Source organism: Notolabrus celidotus, chromosome 19 (assembly GCF_009762535.1).
Source record: "Notolabrus celidotus isolate fNotCel1 chromosome 19, fNotCel1.pri, whole genome shotgun sequence".
Classification (NCBI taxonomy): domain Eukaryota; kingdom Metazoa; phylum Chordata; class Actinopteri; order Labriformes; family Labridae; genus Notolabrus; species Notolabrus celidotus.
In genome coordinates, this window is record NC_048290.1 from 29,797,803 (window position 1) to 29,815,137 (window position 17,335).

Consider the following 17,335-nt stretch of genomic DNA (forward strand, 5'->3'; position numbering starts at 1 on the left):
TAAACAAAAGATAAGATGCTAATACTCGGTTATTCTGTTTATTACAAGGAAAAAAATATAATTCTCTTTACACAAAGACCTTCAGTACAAGTACCCTGATCGGTTACACAAATGATACACAAGAAGAGATTGAAAAAGCATACATGTAAAACACTTATAAAATGAAACATACCAGGAGCTTCTTAAAAACATGAAAACAGCATCACGTTCATTCACAGGCAAATTCTAGAGGACTAAATCGCACCAACATCCTCACAGATGTGGTGCCATAGAGGATAAAAGTTCCTGTTTAATCTGCACACACACACACACACACATTTGTACTTCAATCAGATCCAAAAACACTTATTTCTTACATCTGGTGCTGCATTAAGAAAATAGCTTACTAAAACAAGAGCCAGCCAACCAGCAACAAGCTCAAACACACTGTTTATCTTCTGATACAAAATACAACATAATACTGTGTAGAAAGACATCTTACAATTAGGAGTCACCAAATCCTATATTATAATACACAAGGACCCACTGAAGTGCATTTGATTGAACTTGCATTAACATGAGGTTGCAAATTGTAAAATTTTGCAGTCAGAGTGCACACATCACAAAGTGTTTGGAACCACAGAGCACATGATTGATGCAGTGTATCTTTATGTGTGGAAGTATGTAGCTAATGTGTTGAGATGCATTATGGGTCTATATAAGATAAAAGTCTTGCATGACCGGGAAGTACACTGGTGCTGTGTGCAACAAAGCAAAAGCATGGGGATGTCAGGCAGCTAATGCTCAAAGGTGTTTGCATTAAAGTCATGCACTCAACAAGACAGCACCACTTCTGAAAGCAGTTGTTAGCCTGATACTTATAATACAAATCCATATCAAGTCTTCCTTGATGAGTTGCTCTCTCCTCTCTGAGATTTCTGACTGAGCTCAGACTCCCTGCAGAGGAGCAGTGCTCATGTAGTATAATCAGCTGGGTAGAGCTGGGCGATACTGAAAAAGATGTTATCACAATAACATTTTCAGTCAGTATCGATAATTACCATGATGAATGTCAAATCATTATTTCATTTAAATTTGAAGGCAGATTTTTGCCCCTGAGTGAGAGTTGAAGGTTTGTTAGCTTGTATCTGGATTTAGTTCCCTGATAGTCCTCTGAGTGTGCTAACAGGAAGCAGGTCTTTAGTGTAAGATGATGATTTTTGGTGAAGTTTTAGTTTGTAGATAGGTGGTGTACCTACAGGTTTAAATGTATCACATTTTGATAGAACATTTGTTATATTTGTATTGAGAAATATTCTATCCCGATAATTATCGTTATGGATTCATGGCCCAGCCCTACAGCTGGGTTCATATTTGTCCCATGCAGAGTCAAAATCAGTTCTTCTTCTGCTTCCATAGTTTATTTTTCTACTCCTTCAGTCATCTGAAGTCCTGTAAGTGCCTTGGACAAAGCTGCTGTTGAAGAAGCCCAGCTGATGCAGTCAATATGTAGTCCAAGATCTTCTTAGGAATCAACACTGAATGATCTCTGGCACTGGATGACTCTCATCAGTATCTGATCTACGGACCAGAGAGCTCAACGCACAAAAATGTTACTTCACTCTCCTGTTGATCCATGAGAAGATGAGTCCAGATGTGTTTGCCATCCTGGAGATCAGTATCCGACCCAGATCTCAAACTTGAGTACATGGGAGTCTGTTCTACAAGACACTATGCAGAAACCTGTAGCTTTAAACACCTCGTTTATTTACAGTCTGTAGATGAAATCATGTCCTCACGAACGATTCTCCCGATGCAGAAGAGAAGATCTGCAAAACAGAACATAAGTATGTGTTAATGGATATATGATACGTCATAGTTTAGGAGGTTTAACTGCTTTGAGTTTTTGTGTGGTGACCCACCTGAGAGACCTCCGACTGTCTTTCTCCATGTTATTCTCGGGTCCTTCGCTCTCATAGGAGGCCAGATGCAGCTCTGAGGCAATATAAGAGACAGAAGCTTACTTTAATACATTCTGATTACATGTGACTATTCCTATAAGACTATATAGATGGTTGCAAGATACTGACCGTCTTCAGTAAAGACAGGCGTGGTGACGAGGCACTGGAGGATCCGACGGTCTCGGTCAAATGGACACACCACCTGACGCCAAACCAGGAACTCGCTCACCTGCTTTGCAAGCTCCCACAGTTTCTGTTTGGATGCAATGACAGCAGATTTAGACTCCAGCTTAACTCAGTACATCTCATCAGCTTCTGCAGATCCAGCAGATGCACAAAAAACATGAAGTGCATGATACACAAATAGAGGAAACTTAAATCAAACAGGTGTTATAGCGCTTTATATCAACTAACAAAAAGCAGAGACAGCATAGAATATGCAATGCTCTTTATAACCACAAGGGGGAGTCATTGCATCAATGAGGAGGCTTCTTTTCATTGCATCTGCTGCTTCTACATGATTTCCCATTTGACACAGTCTTATGGATGAGACCATAATGCTGTTCAAGGCTATTCACACACAGAACATGGATATGAAACTAACCTCAAAGTTGATGTGTCCATTGGTCAGCCTGCTGGCACAGCCTTCATTAAGGAAGTAGATGTCTTTAATGAGCAGACTGAAGAAAGGAATCACAATCTGGGAGAAAGAAACAACAGAGGGGTTCACAATGATATTGATCATTTTAAATCTGAAATAGTAGCTGTGATCTGTCTTTTTGTATTCTTCATATACACACTCTTACCTTCTCTTGGCTGCTGTGTGCAGTCTCAGACCTCTGGGTGGCGCCACGGAGTGCAGTCCGGTAGTTGCTGAAGTTATTCGATGGGTCCATCTGGTGCTGAAAGACGTCAGATAAAGCAGAGGTTCAGAATCACTACAAATACATGCAGGTAGAATGAGTTGGTAGTTCTCAATAGAAACAGACACTTTAAATTATACTCTTGAATCCATTGTGGAAACATGCATCACTGATTCTAATGTATGCAAGTTGACTCACCTCCAGGATTTCAAACTTGTCAGTGTTGACTTTACTCCAGGTTTTCCTCAGTCTGGCAACAGGACTCATGTTCATGCCAGCTGAAAAGCAGAGACAGAGTAAGCATACAGGGTATTCACAGAGGCAGACACAAGAAAACAGGCAGCCTGGACTGCTTCAAGCCTTCACTAACTCAATTTGTTCTTGCTCAAGATGTTAAGTGTCAGCTCAAATCTAGCCGACTACATGTTTGTTGACGTTATTGAATTGAATTATGGGTTTCCAGACATAACAATGGGTCGAGATGAAATGTAAAAAATACACTGTGACAAAAACAATGCTGAGTCATGATCCAAAATGGAAGATACGTAGAGCGTTTCTGCATTCAAAGCATCTTTATTGGCATGTGATCTATGTTGGATGTGTCATGTTTTGTTGTAGTCCTGCAACAAACCTATATCAGCTCGTGTTAATCATCTTATGCATACTCACTGATGATTGCCATGAGAGAATTGAAGTTCCCAATGTTGAAGCACTCTTGAGCCACGTCTATGAAGAACTCTATGATCCTCGCTCTGTGTTTCTTCTTCACCGGCTGTAATAAGATTACACAAGAGGAAGTAAATCAATGAGTCCTTGGTCACTGGCCGAGAAATACATGTACAGTTTGACCTACATAGTGCTAAATATATGTCTGGACTGGAACACAATGGGCACACACAAAGAAGCAAGATAGTGTTTATGCTGCAGGCTCAGTTTGAGTTCTACTTTAGTCCAAAATGATTTATTTCAAAGCTTAAGTGGCTGAGTGGAAGTGCATTTTGCAGACTTCAGCATGGATGAGAAGAGAAACTGTAGCCTCCAAATAAACAATAAGACTGCTGTGTGCATGAAACAGAGACAGGCTTGGGGAGTTTAAGCACAGCGTACCATGCAGATCTCAGTGGCCACCAGGTAACTCAGTCTGTTGAACCAGTTGACGTAGGCCTCCAGGTTGCTGGTTTTACGCTTCCGGAAGAAACCCTGAAAGAATAACAGAGAGGCACATGAGATGGTTAAAACATGCAAATCTGTAAAAGAAAAAGGAACACTGTTTTGTGTTTGATCAGTATTTTCATATCCTGTTTTTGTCAGAGCTTCACTGTTTTAGGGACTCAAATCTATTTGAAAAAGAAACATGGTTCTGTTGACAGGCAAGAGAACAGGCGGGAACCCAAGCGGCAACCTCCGGTCTCAAAATATGAAGCCCATGCTCAAGTGTTATAAACTGCAATTCATCGAGCGTCCACTAGAGGCTGGCTGCAGAAACACCAGAAACTACATACACACCCATTCAAAGGAGACGATCTTTGCAGCGATAACAAACATGTTTATAGTCTGGTTCAAAAAACGGCTTGGATCTGCACACACTGTACGGGGGGTGAATTTTTTTTAAGGACATGACTGACTTGCCTGACAGGCGGGAACACTGTAGCCATTGGCGAGGAGGCTCAAAGCCCGCCTCTTTACCTCACACTAGCTTGACAGTTAGGTTGTGTTCAGCATTTCCAATATGGCTCCTGCCAACGATTGGGTTCAAAGCAGCTCTTCAGAAACAGATATGTGACGTCACGGTTACTACCTCCATTAATTACACAGTCTATGGGTGAACCCCACCGGCCAATGGACACCACGATTTAAAATCAAACTTGTTTCTTCCTAATCACCTATCTCTTAAATCAAAAAACCCAATTGCTTTCCATCACATATGGATCTAACTCCATCCATGAAGAGGGAGTTGTTGGCAGATGACAGCCCAGAAAAACAAGGCAGCAGGTGGCTGACTATATTTAATATCCTCTATGACAGTCTAATCTTTTGGCACTACTGACAATGTTCACCATCTAGAGGATAAACTTTGATTTGATGAGCGACACTGATCATCCTCAGTTTCTTCAGAGCCCCGCATCAATCACTTTATAACAAAGCAACACAGGAACACAGACTGCTAGTGCTCTGTCATTTCATTTGCAAATTTCATTTGGATCTCGATGCTCCTCCACCCACACAACCTGTGGATCTGCAGAGTGGAGTCTGTGACGTGTCTGTTGTTATTTCCATCACATTTACATCTGCTTCTTGTTTTTGGTGAGACATTCAATATTGAACCTGCTTGCTGGTGGGACTTTTATATAAATAAACATTATAAAAGCTCTGTATAAATAACCTTGACTTGGCTGTGATGATGTAATCCCAGAGATTCATAGCTCTATTAAATGCTTACACAACACCGGCAGCCCACTCCACTTCTAACTTCCCCACTACACTTCAGGACCCCTTACGCTGACTCAACCGCTCTTTTATACAAAGTGGGTCTTATATAACCGACGGTGAGGGCCGAGATGCAGTGCGGGCCACAAGCAGCGGCTGAAAGCTTGTTCTCAGCGGCGCTGATTGAAAGGTACCCTTCATGTGACTCACAGGACCACTTAGGAGGGAAAGGAGCCCTTCAGATACACTTAGACGTACGCAGAACGGCTCTTTCATACTGCTTTTGATGCTTTTTCAAAAGGGACATTTGAAAAAAATGCTGCACAAATTTTCCCCTAATCTACCCGTAGGATCTTTCATGTGGCTTCAAAAGCAAATTAACTTGAAATGAAGTAGGCCACAAATTTCACATAAAGCACACCAAATTGAAGACACTTGAATGAAAATAATAACGAATGAGTTAAAAAGACTGTTATATGTGGGTTTTCTAAATCATGCCTTTGATGTTGATAATTATAAACGTGTCTTGTTCCTGTATTTTAAGGCCTCCTTTCACTTAACTTGCACAGAATAACTGTCAAATACAACCAACTGCTTAACATGACTTACATTTATTGTTCAAACTGCATCAGCCTTGTTGTAAAAATAAAGATCTTACATTTTTAAATCAGTTTAGTCAGTAACTTCAAATACTTGAGGACAAAAAGCCAGAAGCAAACATCTAAAATCAGAGTTCTGCTTTGCTAGTTGTGCAAGGATGTTATCTAGATAATGCAAAACTACATCAGTGTAAGCCACAGAGTCCAAAAGCTATCTGGCAACTGGAAAGAGCATTACATTTGATTTATTTTATTCAGTGTTGATGATACCTTTTGGTTCTCCAGAGGATCCTTCAAAGCAAATGTCTGGATGAACTCCTCAGGACCAATAAAACTCAGTCTGTCCTGAAGGCAGAGAGCAGAGGAAAGAAAACAATCAGATCAATAGAATCAGTGATTTATTCATGAAGGTGATCAGGAAGGAAAGGAGATGATAAAAAAATGTAGAGGACCAAAAACGATGTCTGAGAACAAGAGAGGTCTTTACAGACAATTGTATTATATATATATATATATATATATATATATATATATATATATATATATATAAATAGTTTTCTTCTTTGTTTATTTTTGTGTGTATTTTGTTTTTCTGTGAAGCACTTTGTTACTTTAGAGAAGTTCTATAGAAAAGAAAATTAAATAAATAAGGTGTAATATTTCTTTTTGTAAGAAGAAATTTAAGTTCAATTAAGTGTCATTACAACAATAGAAATCCCTTGCAAAAAAAGGTAATAAATCATTGAAAATGTGTTCAATTTAAGACAGACAGAAAAAAAATCACATAAAAGCTATTTACTCTTCTATTAAACAACATAATTAATTAACCACAGCAATAAAACAGACCACACAAAGGGTTAATGGCACAATAACACAAGCAAGAAATAACACAAGCAGAGAACAGAGAGAGCACAAGGCATTTAAACATCTTCATTATGGTTCATATATTGCTTTTACAACATCACATTAAATGGTGAGCTGAATCTAGATGAGTAAAAAAAGGTAACAGACACGCAGCTACGGTTACACAGAGTACAAACAAGAGCACCGAATCCTAACCCACTTCTTACCAGTTCAATGTGTGTGAGCTGCTGCGCCAAGATAAAGGGATCATCACACACACTCATTACATCAGTGCGCTGTCCTGAGGCCTGTTTGCTTTTCAGAGAAGCGGGACGCTCCATCGCTGCAGCGTTTAGTGCACTTATGGCCTCCTCGTACTGGCCCAGGGCAGAGAGGCGTTTGATCAGCCGCTGGGTCATCTGCTGCATGGCTCGCCAGGAGTACTGGAAGCATGACACCAAAAACAGTGTGATGTCAGACTCTCAAGGAAGGAACAAGAAACAGTCCTTTAACTGACAACAGATGCAAACACAAAGATTCAGGTATTCTAGGGAGGACCAACTCTCAGTGGGGACTAACATGATAATAACTTCATGATTGTGGTAGAATTGCCCTGGTGGTCAGCTGAACTGTGGCTATGTTCTTGCATTTATGGATTAAATACAAAGGTTTAAAGTTATTGCAGAACAAAGAAGGCCTTACTTGGCCAGGGTGAGTGTAAATACTGCGACTAAGATCAACCCTCCAAGGACCTCAAGATGTACCAGGTGTGCTGAATTTAGGCCGGAAAAATCACTGACTTTCTATGACCTGTCATCTTTCTTGAAAATAATCCCTCTCCATGTTTTCCCATGTGTCTTATAACTACATTAGCTGTGGCACTAACCTCATCTCCTCGGGCCACATGCTGCGTCATATCCTTGAGGCAGCGCATCATCCTCTCATCTCTGAAGTCGTAAGGAAACGTCTCCGTCCACTCGGTCAGCAGCTGCACCAGCTTTGGCGCAACCTCCCGGAAACGGATCTAAAAGCACACCACAGGTCTTGTTTAGTGTCAATACAGTTGTACAGTTTAATATCATCTGTGGGTGTCAGCTGTCTTGTAACCCAACCTGAACCTGGTAACCTTTATGTTTGAAGTAGCCCCTCTGCTGTGTTCAGTGGAGCTCTGTGCTTCTTTTATTTGTTCAGTCCTTTATTTTATTGTTCCCACTAAATCTGTTCCTGTCGTTTTTATTTCCCTTGCGGCAATTCTCACCCTCTCTTTCTCTCTGGAAGTCTTTGCTTATGAAAGAATCAATAAATATTTACTCCAGAAAAAGACCTTCAGAGGTTGTTGCGTGTGTGTGTGGAGGTGAGAGAGTGTAACAGTGTTAAGGTGGGTGAGTTTGTGTGGGTGAGAGAGTGTGAGAGAATTTTATTTTTATGCCTGGGTGTGCACACAAGTGTGTGTTTGCGTCTGCCATGAGTGGGTAATCTGCCCACCTTATCCAGCAGGGTGTCTCCGGACCGCTGCTGCTCCACACACAGGTGACAAACCCTCGTCATGAGCTCGTACGGGTGCAGGAAAAGGCGTGAACTCAGCAGGAAGGTGAACACATATGACCTCTGAAGATGGGGAAAAGGAAAGCGTTCAGAGAAACATCACATAAATGACACAATTGAATTTAGAGTGGGTTATTGGTGCTTACATCAGGGTAGTAGTCGACCGTTGGGACCAGGTGCTGGATCAGCGCCTCAAGGGATGCTGAAACCAAACTGTTATCATGGTAACACATCTCCCCATAGCTAGCAGTGACGCCATGTCCAAAATGTCGCCCTTTCCCTGTAATGGAGTTATTACGACAAGACTGCTCACTGCCGCTGCTGCTGCTGGTGTGACGGTACGCACGTCCAGGACAGGAAGTGCTGTGCTGACGTGGGCTGTGATGCTGCGGCGAGGTGTAAGGGTTCTCCGACACCACACAGCTGCTTTTGTAATGATGCTCCCTCGCAGTCATAGATGAGACAGAGGAGCTGCGGTAGGAGCCGTGAGGCTGCGGGATGTCGTAGGGGTTTTCTGATGAAGAGTAGGCGCCATTGTAAATGTTTTCCTTTGCTGGTTTCGGGGCAGTGCCGTTGCGGTACGGGCTGTGAGGCGGAGGGTGAGTGTTGTTGTTGTTGCTGTAGGGAACACAGGAGCTGAACTTTCCAGCGTACGGAGTGGTGGGTGGCATGATGACCTGGAGAAAAGACAAGACAAGAGGGTCAGGAGTGAGCAACATGAATCATTGTTTTCTCTGTTCTTAACATATTATAAACCTTGTCTTATCAACCAATGAATCACTAACTAATAAACCCTCTGCTCGTTGTGAATCCATTCACTGAAATACCTCACTTAGTCTTTAAATGAATTCACACAAAACATATTTATAAAACCCAGGACTGCCCCCCTGACTTGCAACATTGCCCATTTTTATGTGCATGTCCCTTTAAAACACAGCCCTGTTTACTTAGGATCCACTGTTGTCTTAATACAGCATGTGTTGACTTGTGAGTCATAGTAAAGTCATCTTTGTCAGAATGAAGGGGAAAAGCATGAAAGAAACTATGATTAAAAAAACATATTAAAGGGATAGCAACCTAAAAACTGCAGTTCCAAGAGTGTCTGCTCTGGAAGGACAGGAAACCACACACACACCCATTCAAAAAACATGTTCTTTCCAGTGAAAATAAACATGTTTACAGCCTGGTTCAAATCGGTTTTGTACAGGGTGTTGTTTTTGAAACTCAGTAGTTTAGAAGACATTAAAATTACTGTGAGAATAAATGAGGTAGCCTACTATGACTGGTTCCAGTTGTTTTCCAGAGCCATAAACATTTCATATTGATTTTTTTGCACATGAAACAGTGTTAAACCCCCAATATCTAATCAATACACATTAAAAAGGCTCAAATCGACATACAGCACCACTGAAGTTGGAGCCCTCTCATTTTTTCATTAAAACCTTTAAAGTTGAGTATGGGTGTGACTAAAAAAGACACTGTTCTCCTCTATCTCTCTTTCCAACCCCAACTTGGTCGAGGCAGATGTCTGTCTAACATGAGTCTGGTTCTGCTCGAGATTTCTGCCTGTTTAAAGGCAGATGCAGTATGGGTGTGTATGGGTGTGAATAAAAATTACAGTTTCTCCTCTATCCCTCTTTCCAACCACAACTTGGTTGAAGCAAATGGCTTTTTAAGATAAGTCTGGTTCTGCTCAAGGTGTCTGCCTGTAAAAAGGAAGCTGCATCTGTATGAGGTTTCTTTACTTTTATGTTTTAAAGTCTGTTGGCGTTTTCTTTTTACTCAACCAGCAGCAACAGCTACTACTACTACTTTCCGTCTCATCTCTCTCTCTCTCTCTCTCTCTCTCTCTCTCTCTCTCTCTCACTCTCACTCTCACTCTCCTCTATACCTCTTTCCAACCCCAACTTTGTCGAGGCAGATGGCTGTCTAACATGAGTCTGGTTCTGCTCGAGGTTTCTGCCTGTTAAAGGAAGTTTTTCCTTGCCACTGTAACTAGCTAAATACTGTGCGGTGCAATGCTCATGGTGGATTGAGATCAGATCAGATCGAGTCCTGTCTTCAGTGGGGACTGGATCTTATCCTGTCTTGGTGTTGGGTCTTTGTTAATAATTTGACATAGAGTGGTCTAGACCTGCTCTGTTTGTAAAAGCGTCTTGAGAAATGTTTGTTGTGATTTGGCGCTATACAAATAAAGATTGATTGATTGAACATGAGGTATTCAAAGACAAATGTCTTTTAGGACTGGAACATCATGCCACACACACTGTGGGACCTGTGATTTATGTGTTCTTACTGTGTTCATGTGAAAATACCTGTTTGAACCACTCCAGAGTAGAGACTTAGATGTGTCTGTGAAGGTAACAATTATGCTAAATCACATAATTTTACCCCTCCCCTGTTTACCACGAGGGCTTAGAACTGTTGAGAGATACCTCCCTGTGAAATGTGCCCTCCCTTTAACTTATTTGTTGTAAAAACGTTTAACAAATAGGCTTTGGGAAAAAAAAAACTTCCCACTCTCTTCTTCTTTGTTTTTTTGTTCCTGCCACATTCTTGAAGCCAACTTTGTGATATCTGGTGAGCATACGGCAAATGAATAGACTAACAGATGGATGATCGCAGAACAGCAAAGGTTTTTGTCTTAATGGTGTAGATAATTGGATCAGAGGTGGGTAAGCGGATCCCACATCACCAACAGGGTGTGCTTTAACTAAGGAGCTGTCTTTATCCTGCTACTCTTGTCTTTCTTGGAACCACATGCCAGCCTACACACACACACACACACACATACCCCACACAGTGATGTACACACATGCACGTACACTGTGCCAGAAAGCCAAACCCTGCAGGAATCCAGGAGACTTTTGTTTGTCCATCACAGCGCAGACAGAGGAGTGTCTGCATGAGCCAACATCTTACACACATATACACACACACCCTTGTCCACCATGGCGCCTGGCCCTGTGCTGGTATAATCCAAACACACACACATGTCACACATAAACAAATGATGGCTTGAGCGACACACACACACACACACACACACACACACACACACACACACTCTTGTATACCACAGTGCCTGGAGTCATGCCAGTGTAAGCCAGTCCAGTGCCAGCCCGTCCTCTGAACTCTGCGATCTCTGCCTGCTGTTTTCCTCTAACTTGGTTAAAAGATTAGAGGGGCTTTATCTTCCTGAAGTTACAATATGTAATCTGAAGAAGCGCAGCTCTGCTGGTAAGGCAGAGATAAGACTTCTACTGAGCAATATGCACTCCTTTCTGGATGCCCATTTCCAAGCTTCAATTTGCTCTGAAATATAACCTTCCTTAAAACAAAAACAACCAAAAAAAACTGAACGCCTGTCTCTGCTTTTCCAGACTGGGTCCTTGAAAAGTTGACCTTTCGAATGGTTGTGGCTTTCCTGCTGGAGAACTGAAATTTGACCCTCTCTAAATCATAGGTTGCACTCTCTATGGACGACTTAATGATGATGTTGAAAGCATAATTTCATATTGAAAGCATTGTTTAAATTCTCTTGTTTGTAAACTCTGTGAGTTTGCAGCCTTACAGAATGTCTGGATGTGGTAAGGACAGGCAGACATTTTTTTTTTTAAATACAAGAGGATACAGCCCAGGCATTGGTTCATCGAAAGGTTACTGCAGTCACAATGTTTGATGGAGCTGCAGGCAAATACATCTAACCAATAGGCTGCTGATAAAAGACCACATAGATATGTATTTTTGAGTGCGATCCTGTGAGGAGCTTTCACAGTCACTCTTAAATCATTGATGAGGAAGTGCTGATGATTTAAGACTCATTTTGCTCCACTTGGTTCAAAAGCAGAAATAAACAACCTTGGTATTTCCACCTTAGGCAGCAGACTATCTTTTCTTCTAAATCACACACTGTGGTTTAAAAAAAAGCGACACCCAGCTCTGCTGAGGCCGGTAACAAACAGGAGGGGGGGGGGGCTAGGGGGAGGTCTTCAACAATAGAGGTATTATCTATCCTGTCATGGCATTAACAGCCAAACAAAGACCCCCAGGAAGAGATCAGAGCAGATCACAGCAGATCAGACACACACAGCAGCTTTCACACACCCTGCTTGCAGTCGTCGGGCAGTATGACGCCCTGCCTTTGTACCAACAGATACTGAGATCATTTGCACATGAGACAAACAAGGAAAGCACTCTCTTTCATTCTTCTGTTTCCATTAGTACCTTGATAGACAATGTGTACTGTGAGGTTATGTGCCATGAAACTACATATGTATGTGCCAAGTGCAACAAAGGTTAAGAGTCTGTTAATGTGGCATATTGACATATAAACAGGCTGCACGCCACACATTTGTAGACTAGGCATACAGCACAGTGAAACATCAGGCATTTGAAGCACTTTTGACATAACTTGGTGAAAAGTGAATTGAGCTAATTTGAAGTGAAGTTACCACACCAAACTTCTACATACACCCTGACCTCCAACAGTAATCTGTGCCACAACCCTTCCAATGTACTAGCTGGAATGAAGTTCAGCATTTAGAACACGTGGTGCAGAAAAGCACCTGATAAGAGCACCACTAAATCAATTTATCCACGTAGTTATCGGTCAGAGTAATGTGATATTATCTGTGCTCTAAACTGCACCTTGTGTTCTTTGACACTAATAAGTTGCAGCATAAGCAAGTTAGCGGTTAGTCCGCGGGAAAGCTTTCCCAGTCAGCCTTCTTGGTGACAATAAATGAGGTCAAAGTCCAAGCTGTGGTTCGGTCAGCACTGCCGACTAGACAGTTTCGCATGTATGGGAGTGAACTCTTTAAACAATGCAACACACAGTATAATGCAAGAAGAGGTCAGTGCACAAAGATGTAAGAATAACAGTGGTCTGTGAGTACGTTTGTGTGGAAAAGGGAGACCATACTTACTGCTGCTCAGAGGAATCCAGTCCAAAACTTAGATTTTTACTTCCTGAATACATTTGACTGTATTTGACTAATGTGACTCAGACAGAATAAGACTAATGACACCACAGGTAATGGAGTGGAGGCCATCCCTGCTTGATTTTGGGACAGAGTATCTCAAATGTGGCGTTCTAGCTAGTGCTCCATATAGAGCTGGGCGATATTGAAAAATATGTGTTCACGGTAATTACCATGATAAACATCAAATCAGTATTTGATTTAAATTTAAAGACCGATTTTTGCCCCTGAGTGAAAGTTGAAGACAGTTTGTTAGTTTGTATCTGGATTTAGTTTCTGATGAACTTCTTGAATCCATCACTTATGACAGTGCTAACAGGAAGCAGGTCTTTAGTGTAAGATGAGATTTCTGTGAAGTTTTAGTTTGTAGATTCCTAATTTTCTCAGGTTAAGATCATTTGCATAATTTGATTTAAATTCACAACAAACGTCTTTGAGCACACCTACCTCTTACTCTGCGACATTATTGGCTGTTCACTGCTGTCTTCTTATTCTGTTAAATGTTGGTTGGCAACTAGTGTCACATACATTGCAAACACATTTACATGATTTTCATTATGTTGCGTTTGTCTGAGTGTCAGGGGTCCCTGGATAGCTTCAGCATGGTCTTTGACGTCTTTGAAGGCGTGGGTGTTTCCCTACTCCAAAACACGGTTTTCCTACAGGCACGTGTTCGGGTGATTTTCACCCTGTTTTGTTTCTCTGTCCTGCAGCTGTTTGTGTGTCAAGGAGACTGTGCCTTCCCAAGGGAAGTCTCAAATGTCCCTGGAATGGGTGGACAAAACATCAAGTTTCCAGTCATCATTTTTTGTTTTAGAAATTTTTGGTCCCGAATTCCAAATTTTCAGTAATTTTGGAGCATTTTAACAGGGTCCCCCATGATACATTTTTTTCATTTTGTTAGACATGGCACAGCTTAAAATAAAAGAACACTGCTCTAATTTGTCATGTATTGTCATACTTTGATGACAAGTACTTTTTGGTGTTACTAATTTAAGCGATAGTGTTCTAGGGCTAAGACATATTAGCACCCCCTTCCTGGGGGTGTAACTACAGGTTGAAATATATCATTTTTTTTATAGAACATTTTTTATATTTATATTGAGAAAAATTATACCATGCTAATTATCGTACTGATTTATTGCCCAGCCCTAGTTCTGTACCACTCTGACTAAGTTACCTTTAACATTGTAACACCTTGCACTGATTCTGCTGGTGGTGGGTTGAACATGACACTCTTATTTCAGAACATGTCATTTGGTATGTTGCATACAGTTATAATAAAACCTCTTCATATGTATTGGCACTGGGGGGTTTGATTTTTAGAGTCTGAAAAGGCTGAGAAACACAAACAAGACCAGACAAATATTACAATTGTTCAATCAATAAAGCAGAAGAAAATCCATCTTAAAAACAAAAGAATGATTTCTGTCATATTTTTGTTTTCAGTTCCTCTCTTTCTCATGTGACTGAAACTGATTTAGTGTCTCATCCTCAGGCAGATGGCTGTTCACCAATGACTCTGACAGTGCTTGAGGTTTCTGCCTGTTAAAGGAAGTTTTTTCTTGCCAGGTGCTTGCAAGTGCTGGATTAATATTACATCTCTCTAACAGCACAGCCTAGCCCTGCTTCTTTGGGTAAGTGTCATTACATAATTATTTTTATGATTAACTATTGTGTAATGTATAATAAGGGATTGAATAATATCCTTGGACTCTCACCCAGTTGGCTTGGACATTTATTTGTCTGTAGTGTCATGTGTGGGGTTATTATCAGTCACTTTATTCAAATGACAGTCTTACTTTTCACACATTTGAACTTCTATTTTCTATTTACAGTCAGAGACTCAAAATCTGCATCATAACCACCAGGCACTAAGTGTCATCATCACCTGACATGAGGAGCCAAACAGCACAGAGCTCAAACAAACAGCTCTGCTCACGCTTGAGTAAGCGTTTGGGTCAGATAAGGCCTGTAGCCACTGTCAAAACAGCCGACTCAGAGACCCGCTGACCAGCTTAGAAACCTGCACCTGCAACTAAACCTGATAGACAAGCAAATAGAGCCAGATACTGAAACCAAACTCTGATCCACTGCAGATACGTGGTGTTGTTTTATCTCTTATTCCAAGGTACACTTCATAAAAGCATGTTTCATTGTGTGTGAGGTAACACACACACACGCACACTCCCTTGGTTGTAGTGCACTGAGACACACACCTGTCCCTTGCATGATCTAGTAGGCTAGTACAGTATTAACCTAGAGTCTCAAAGGATAAAGACACATTATCTCCTGTACTAATACTGAAATATTACAAACCTGAGCTTGTATAAAGAGGTTCTCTCTAACACACATGTTCTATTGTGTTAAATACAGATCCAACAAAGCACTGCCTCACTGCACAAAAAACATTGTGTATGAGATTAGATGAGAATACAGTTTAAACCAGCAGCAGTAGTTCCTTGTGCTCCTCAGATTGCCTTATCTTTTTTATTTTTAAGTTAGTGAAACCATTTCATTTGAGATCTAGTAATGCACCCTGTCTAACTAGCTTGCAAAGATAGGTGAAATCGAGTCCATTATTTCAGCAAGTTAAGGGACTGTTGTTTTAAATAGTGGTGTGATGAGGGAATAAAGCATTGGAGTCAGTCTTGGCCAAAAGAACACACGCATTCTCTCACTCTTTTTTCTTTTCCCCACAGACACATACACAATCTGTTCAGTCCTCCCTCTCCCTCACACACACACACACACACACACACACACACACACACACACACACCAGGCCACCATGCCTGGTCCACATTATGGGTTTTCTGACTGAGTCATAACACAGTAAAAGTAAAAGCCGACTGTGAAAAATAGACATGCTGTGCAAGCACAGTCCCATCACAGGTGCTCGTGAGTAACTTGTGTTATTGTCTGACAGCCAAGCTAATTATAGACTCACATGGGCGGTAAACAATAACAACAACAACAAATGTTGCAATGGATATTAGGGAGGATAGTTGAGCATTTTTGAAAACAGAGTGCACAAAAAAGCCTTCAAGTCAGATACTCCGAGCATCAAGTGACATCTCAGTACATATAGTTTGAATAACCCGGATGTACACCCTACATTGGCGTTAATAGAAAATAGGTAACTTAGTTACACGTACGTAGCTGATAGGGAATGACGTACAATATTTTATTATTAACCCGATAAATGCTTACTAAGAGTTCTAAGTCAAATTTGAACCTGTGCAAACTACTTCTACAATGAAGCTTCATTCAAACAAGAACAAAAGTGAGTTCATTAAATCTCTTCAAATACCACATCAAGCACACCATGGACGTACCTCGTATATGATGCAGCTCAGTGTCCGAATGCAAGCTCGCAGAAAGAGTTGAAAAAGAAAAGAAATTCCAAAGGAACAGTAGTCTCCAACTCGGGAAGAAGTGCACGGTGTAAATGATACAGTTAAGTCTTTCAGCACTTCGTCTGAGCCCTTCCCTCCTCCATTGTGTCTCTGCTCCTGATAGTTCAGCCAATTTGAACCAGCAGCGCTGTAATCACTATGAGCTTCAGAGCGAGGCGTATTCAAATGACTTCCATAGAGCCGGGAAAACTGTCCAATCGCTGCACGTGGGTGGGTGTCTCTAGAGGCGCTTCGAGCCAATTGCAGAAGAGAAGGGGAAAAAATCGAAAACGCCGGCGATTCTGATTGGCTGGCTTCCCGTCCGTCCGAATCCCTTTCTTCTCGACCGCATCCAGGACTCAAGGAGCAGGAGTGGGAGAGCAACGAGGGTGTGTGTGATTGTCGTAGAGCTCAAACATGGAAGGTGTAAGGTTTCTCCATGAAATGTTTGTGTGTGAGTGGTTGTAAGTTGATCTATGTGGCTTCAAAGTCAAGAATTTGTAAAGTCACAAGCCTACAAACCCTAAGATGCCTCATTTTGTGTTGGTAAACTTCTGTGTCGTATATGAAGTCACTAGAAGACTTGCTTGAAGAATCTGGGTTACAACTCAAATATAACATGTTAATGTATCTGTTCATTTGCCTTTCTACCATCAACAAGGGGAAAGCTGTAACTCAAAAAGTGACAAGGATCCTCTGAAATTATTATAGACTATATAACTATATATTATATCAGTT

General features: G+C 41.2%; 1 protein-coding gene across 1 annotated transcript; it reads right to left on the reverse strand.

Moving 5' to 3' along the window:
* Window positions 1-24: 24 nt before the first annotated feature.
* LOC117831622 (ras-GEF domain-containing family member 1B-B-like) lies at window positions 25-16,925 on the reverse strand. Its single transcript, XM_034710390.1, has 14 exons — window positions 16,538-16,925; window positions 8,364-8,894; window positions 8,158-8,280; window positions 7,559-7,696; window positions 6,900-7,115; window positions 6,100-6,174; window positions 3,911-4,003; window positions 3,473-3,575; window positions 3,002-3,081; window positions 2,747-2,842; window positions 2,545-2,640; window positions 2,070-2,193; window positions 1,902-1,974; window positions 25-1,808 (listed from the first exon to the last, which is right to left on the reverse strand). Exons 2-14 carry the CDS (start codon window positions 8,886-8,888, stop codon window positions 1,775-1,777), a joined length of 1,776 nt encoding a protein of 591 aa, XP_034566281.1. The 5' UTR covers window positions 8,889-8,894; window positions 16,538-16,925; the 3' UTR covers window positions 25-1,774.
* Between the last annotated feature and the right edge of the window lie 410 nt (window positions 16,926-17,335).

Coding starts and splice junctions, on each gene's coding strand:
- LOC117831622 (XM_034710390.1), bottom strand. CDS start 8,888: ATGCCACCCACCACTCCGTACGCTGGAAAGTTCAGCTCCTGTGTTCCC. Junction 2,843..3,001: donor ACAAGTTTGAAATCCTGGAG/GTGAGTCAACTT, acceptor GACGTCTTTCAG/CACCAGATGGACCCATCGAA. Junction 1,809..1,901: donor GACAGTCGGAGGTCTCTCAG/GTGGGTCACCAC, acceptor TCTGTTTTGCAG/ATCTTCTCTTCTGCATCGGG.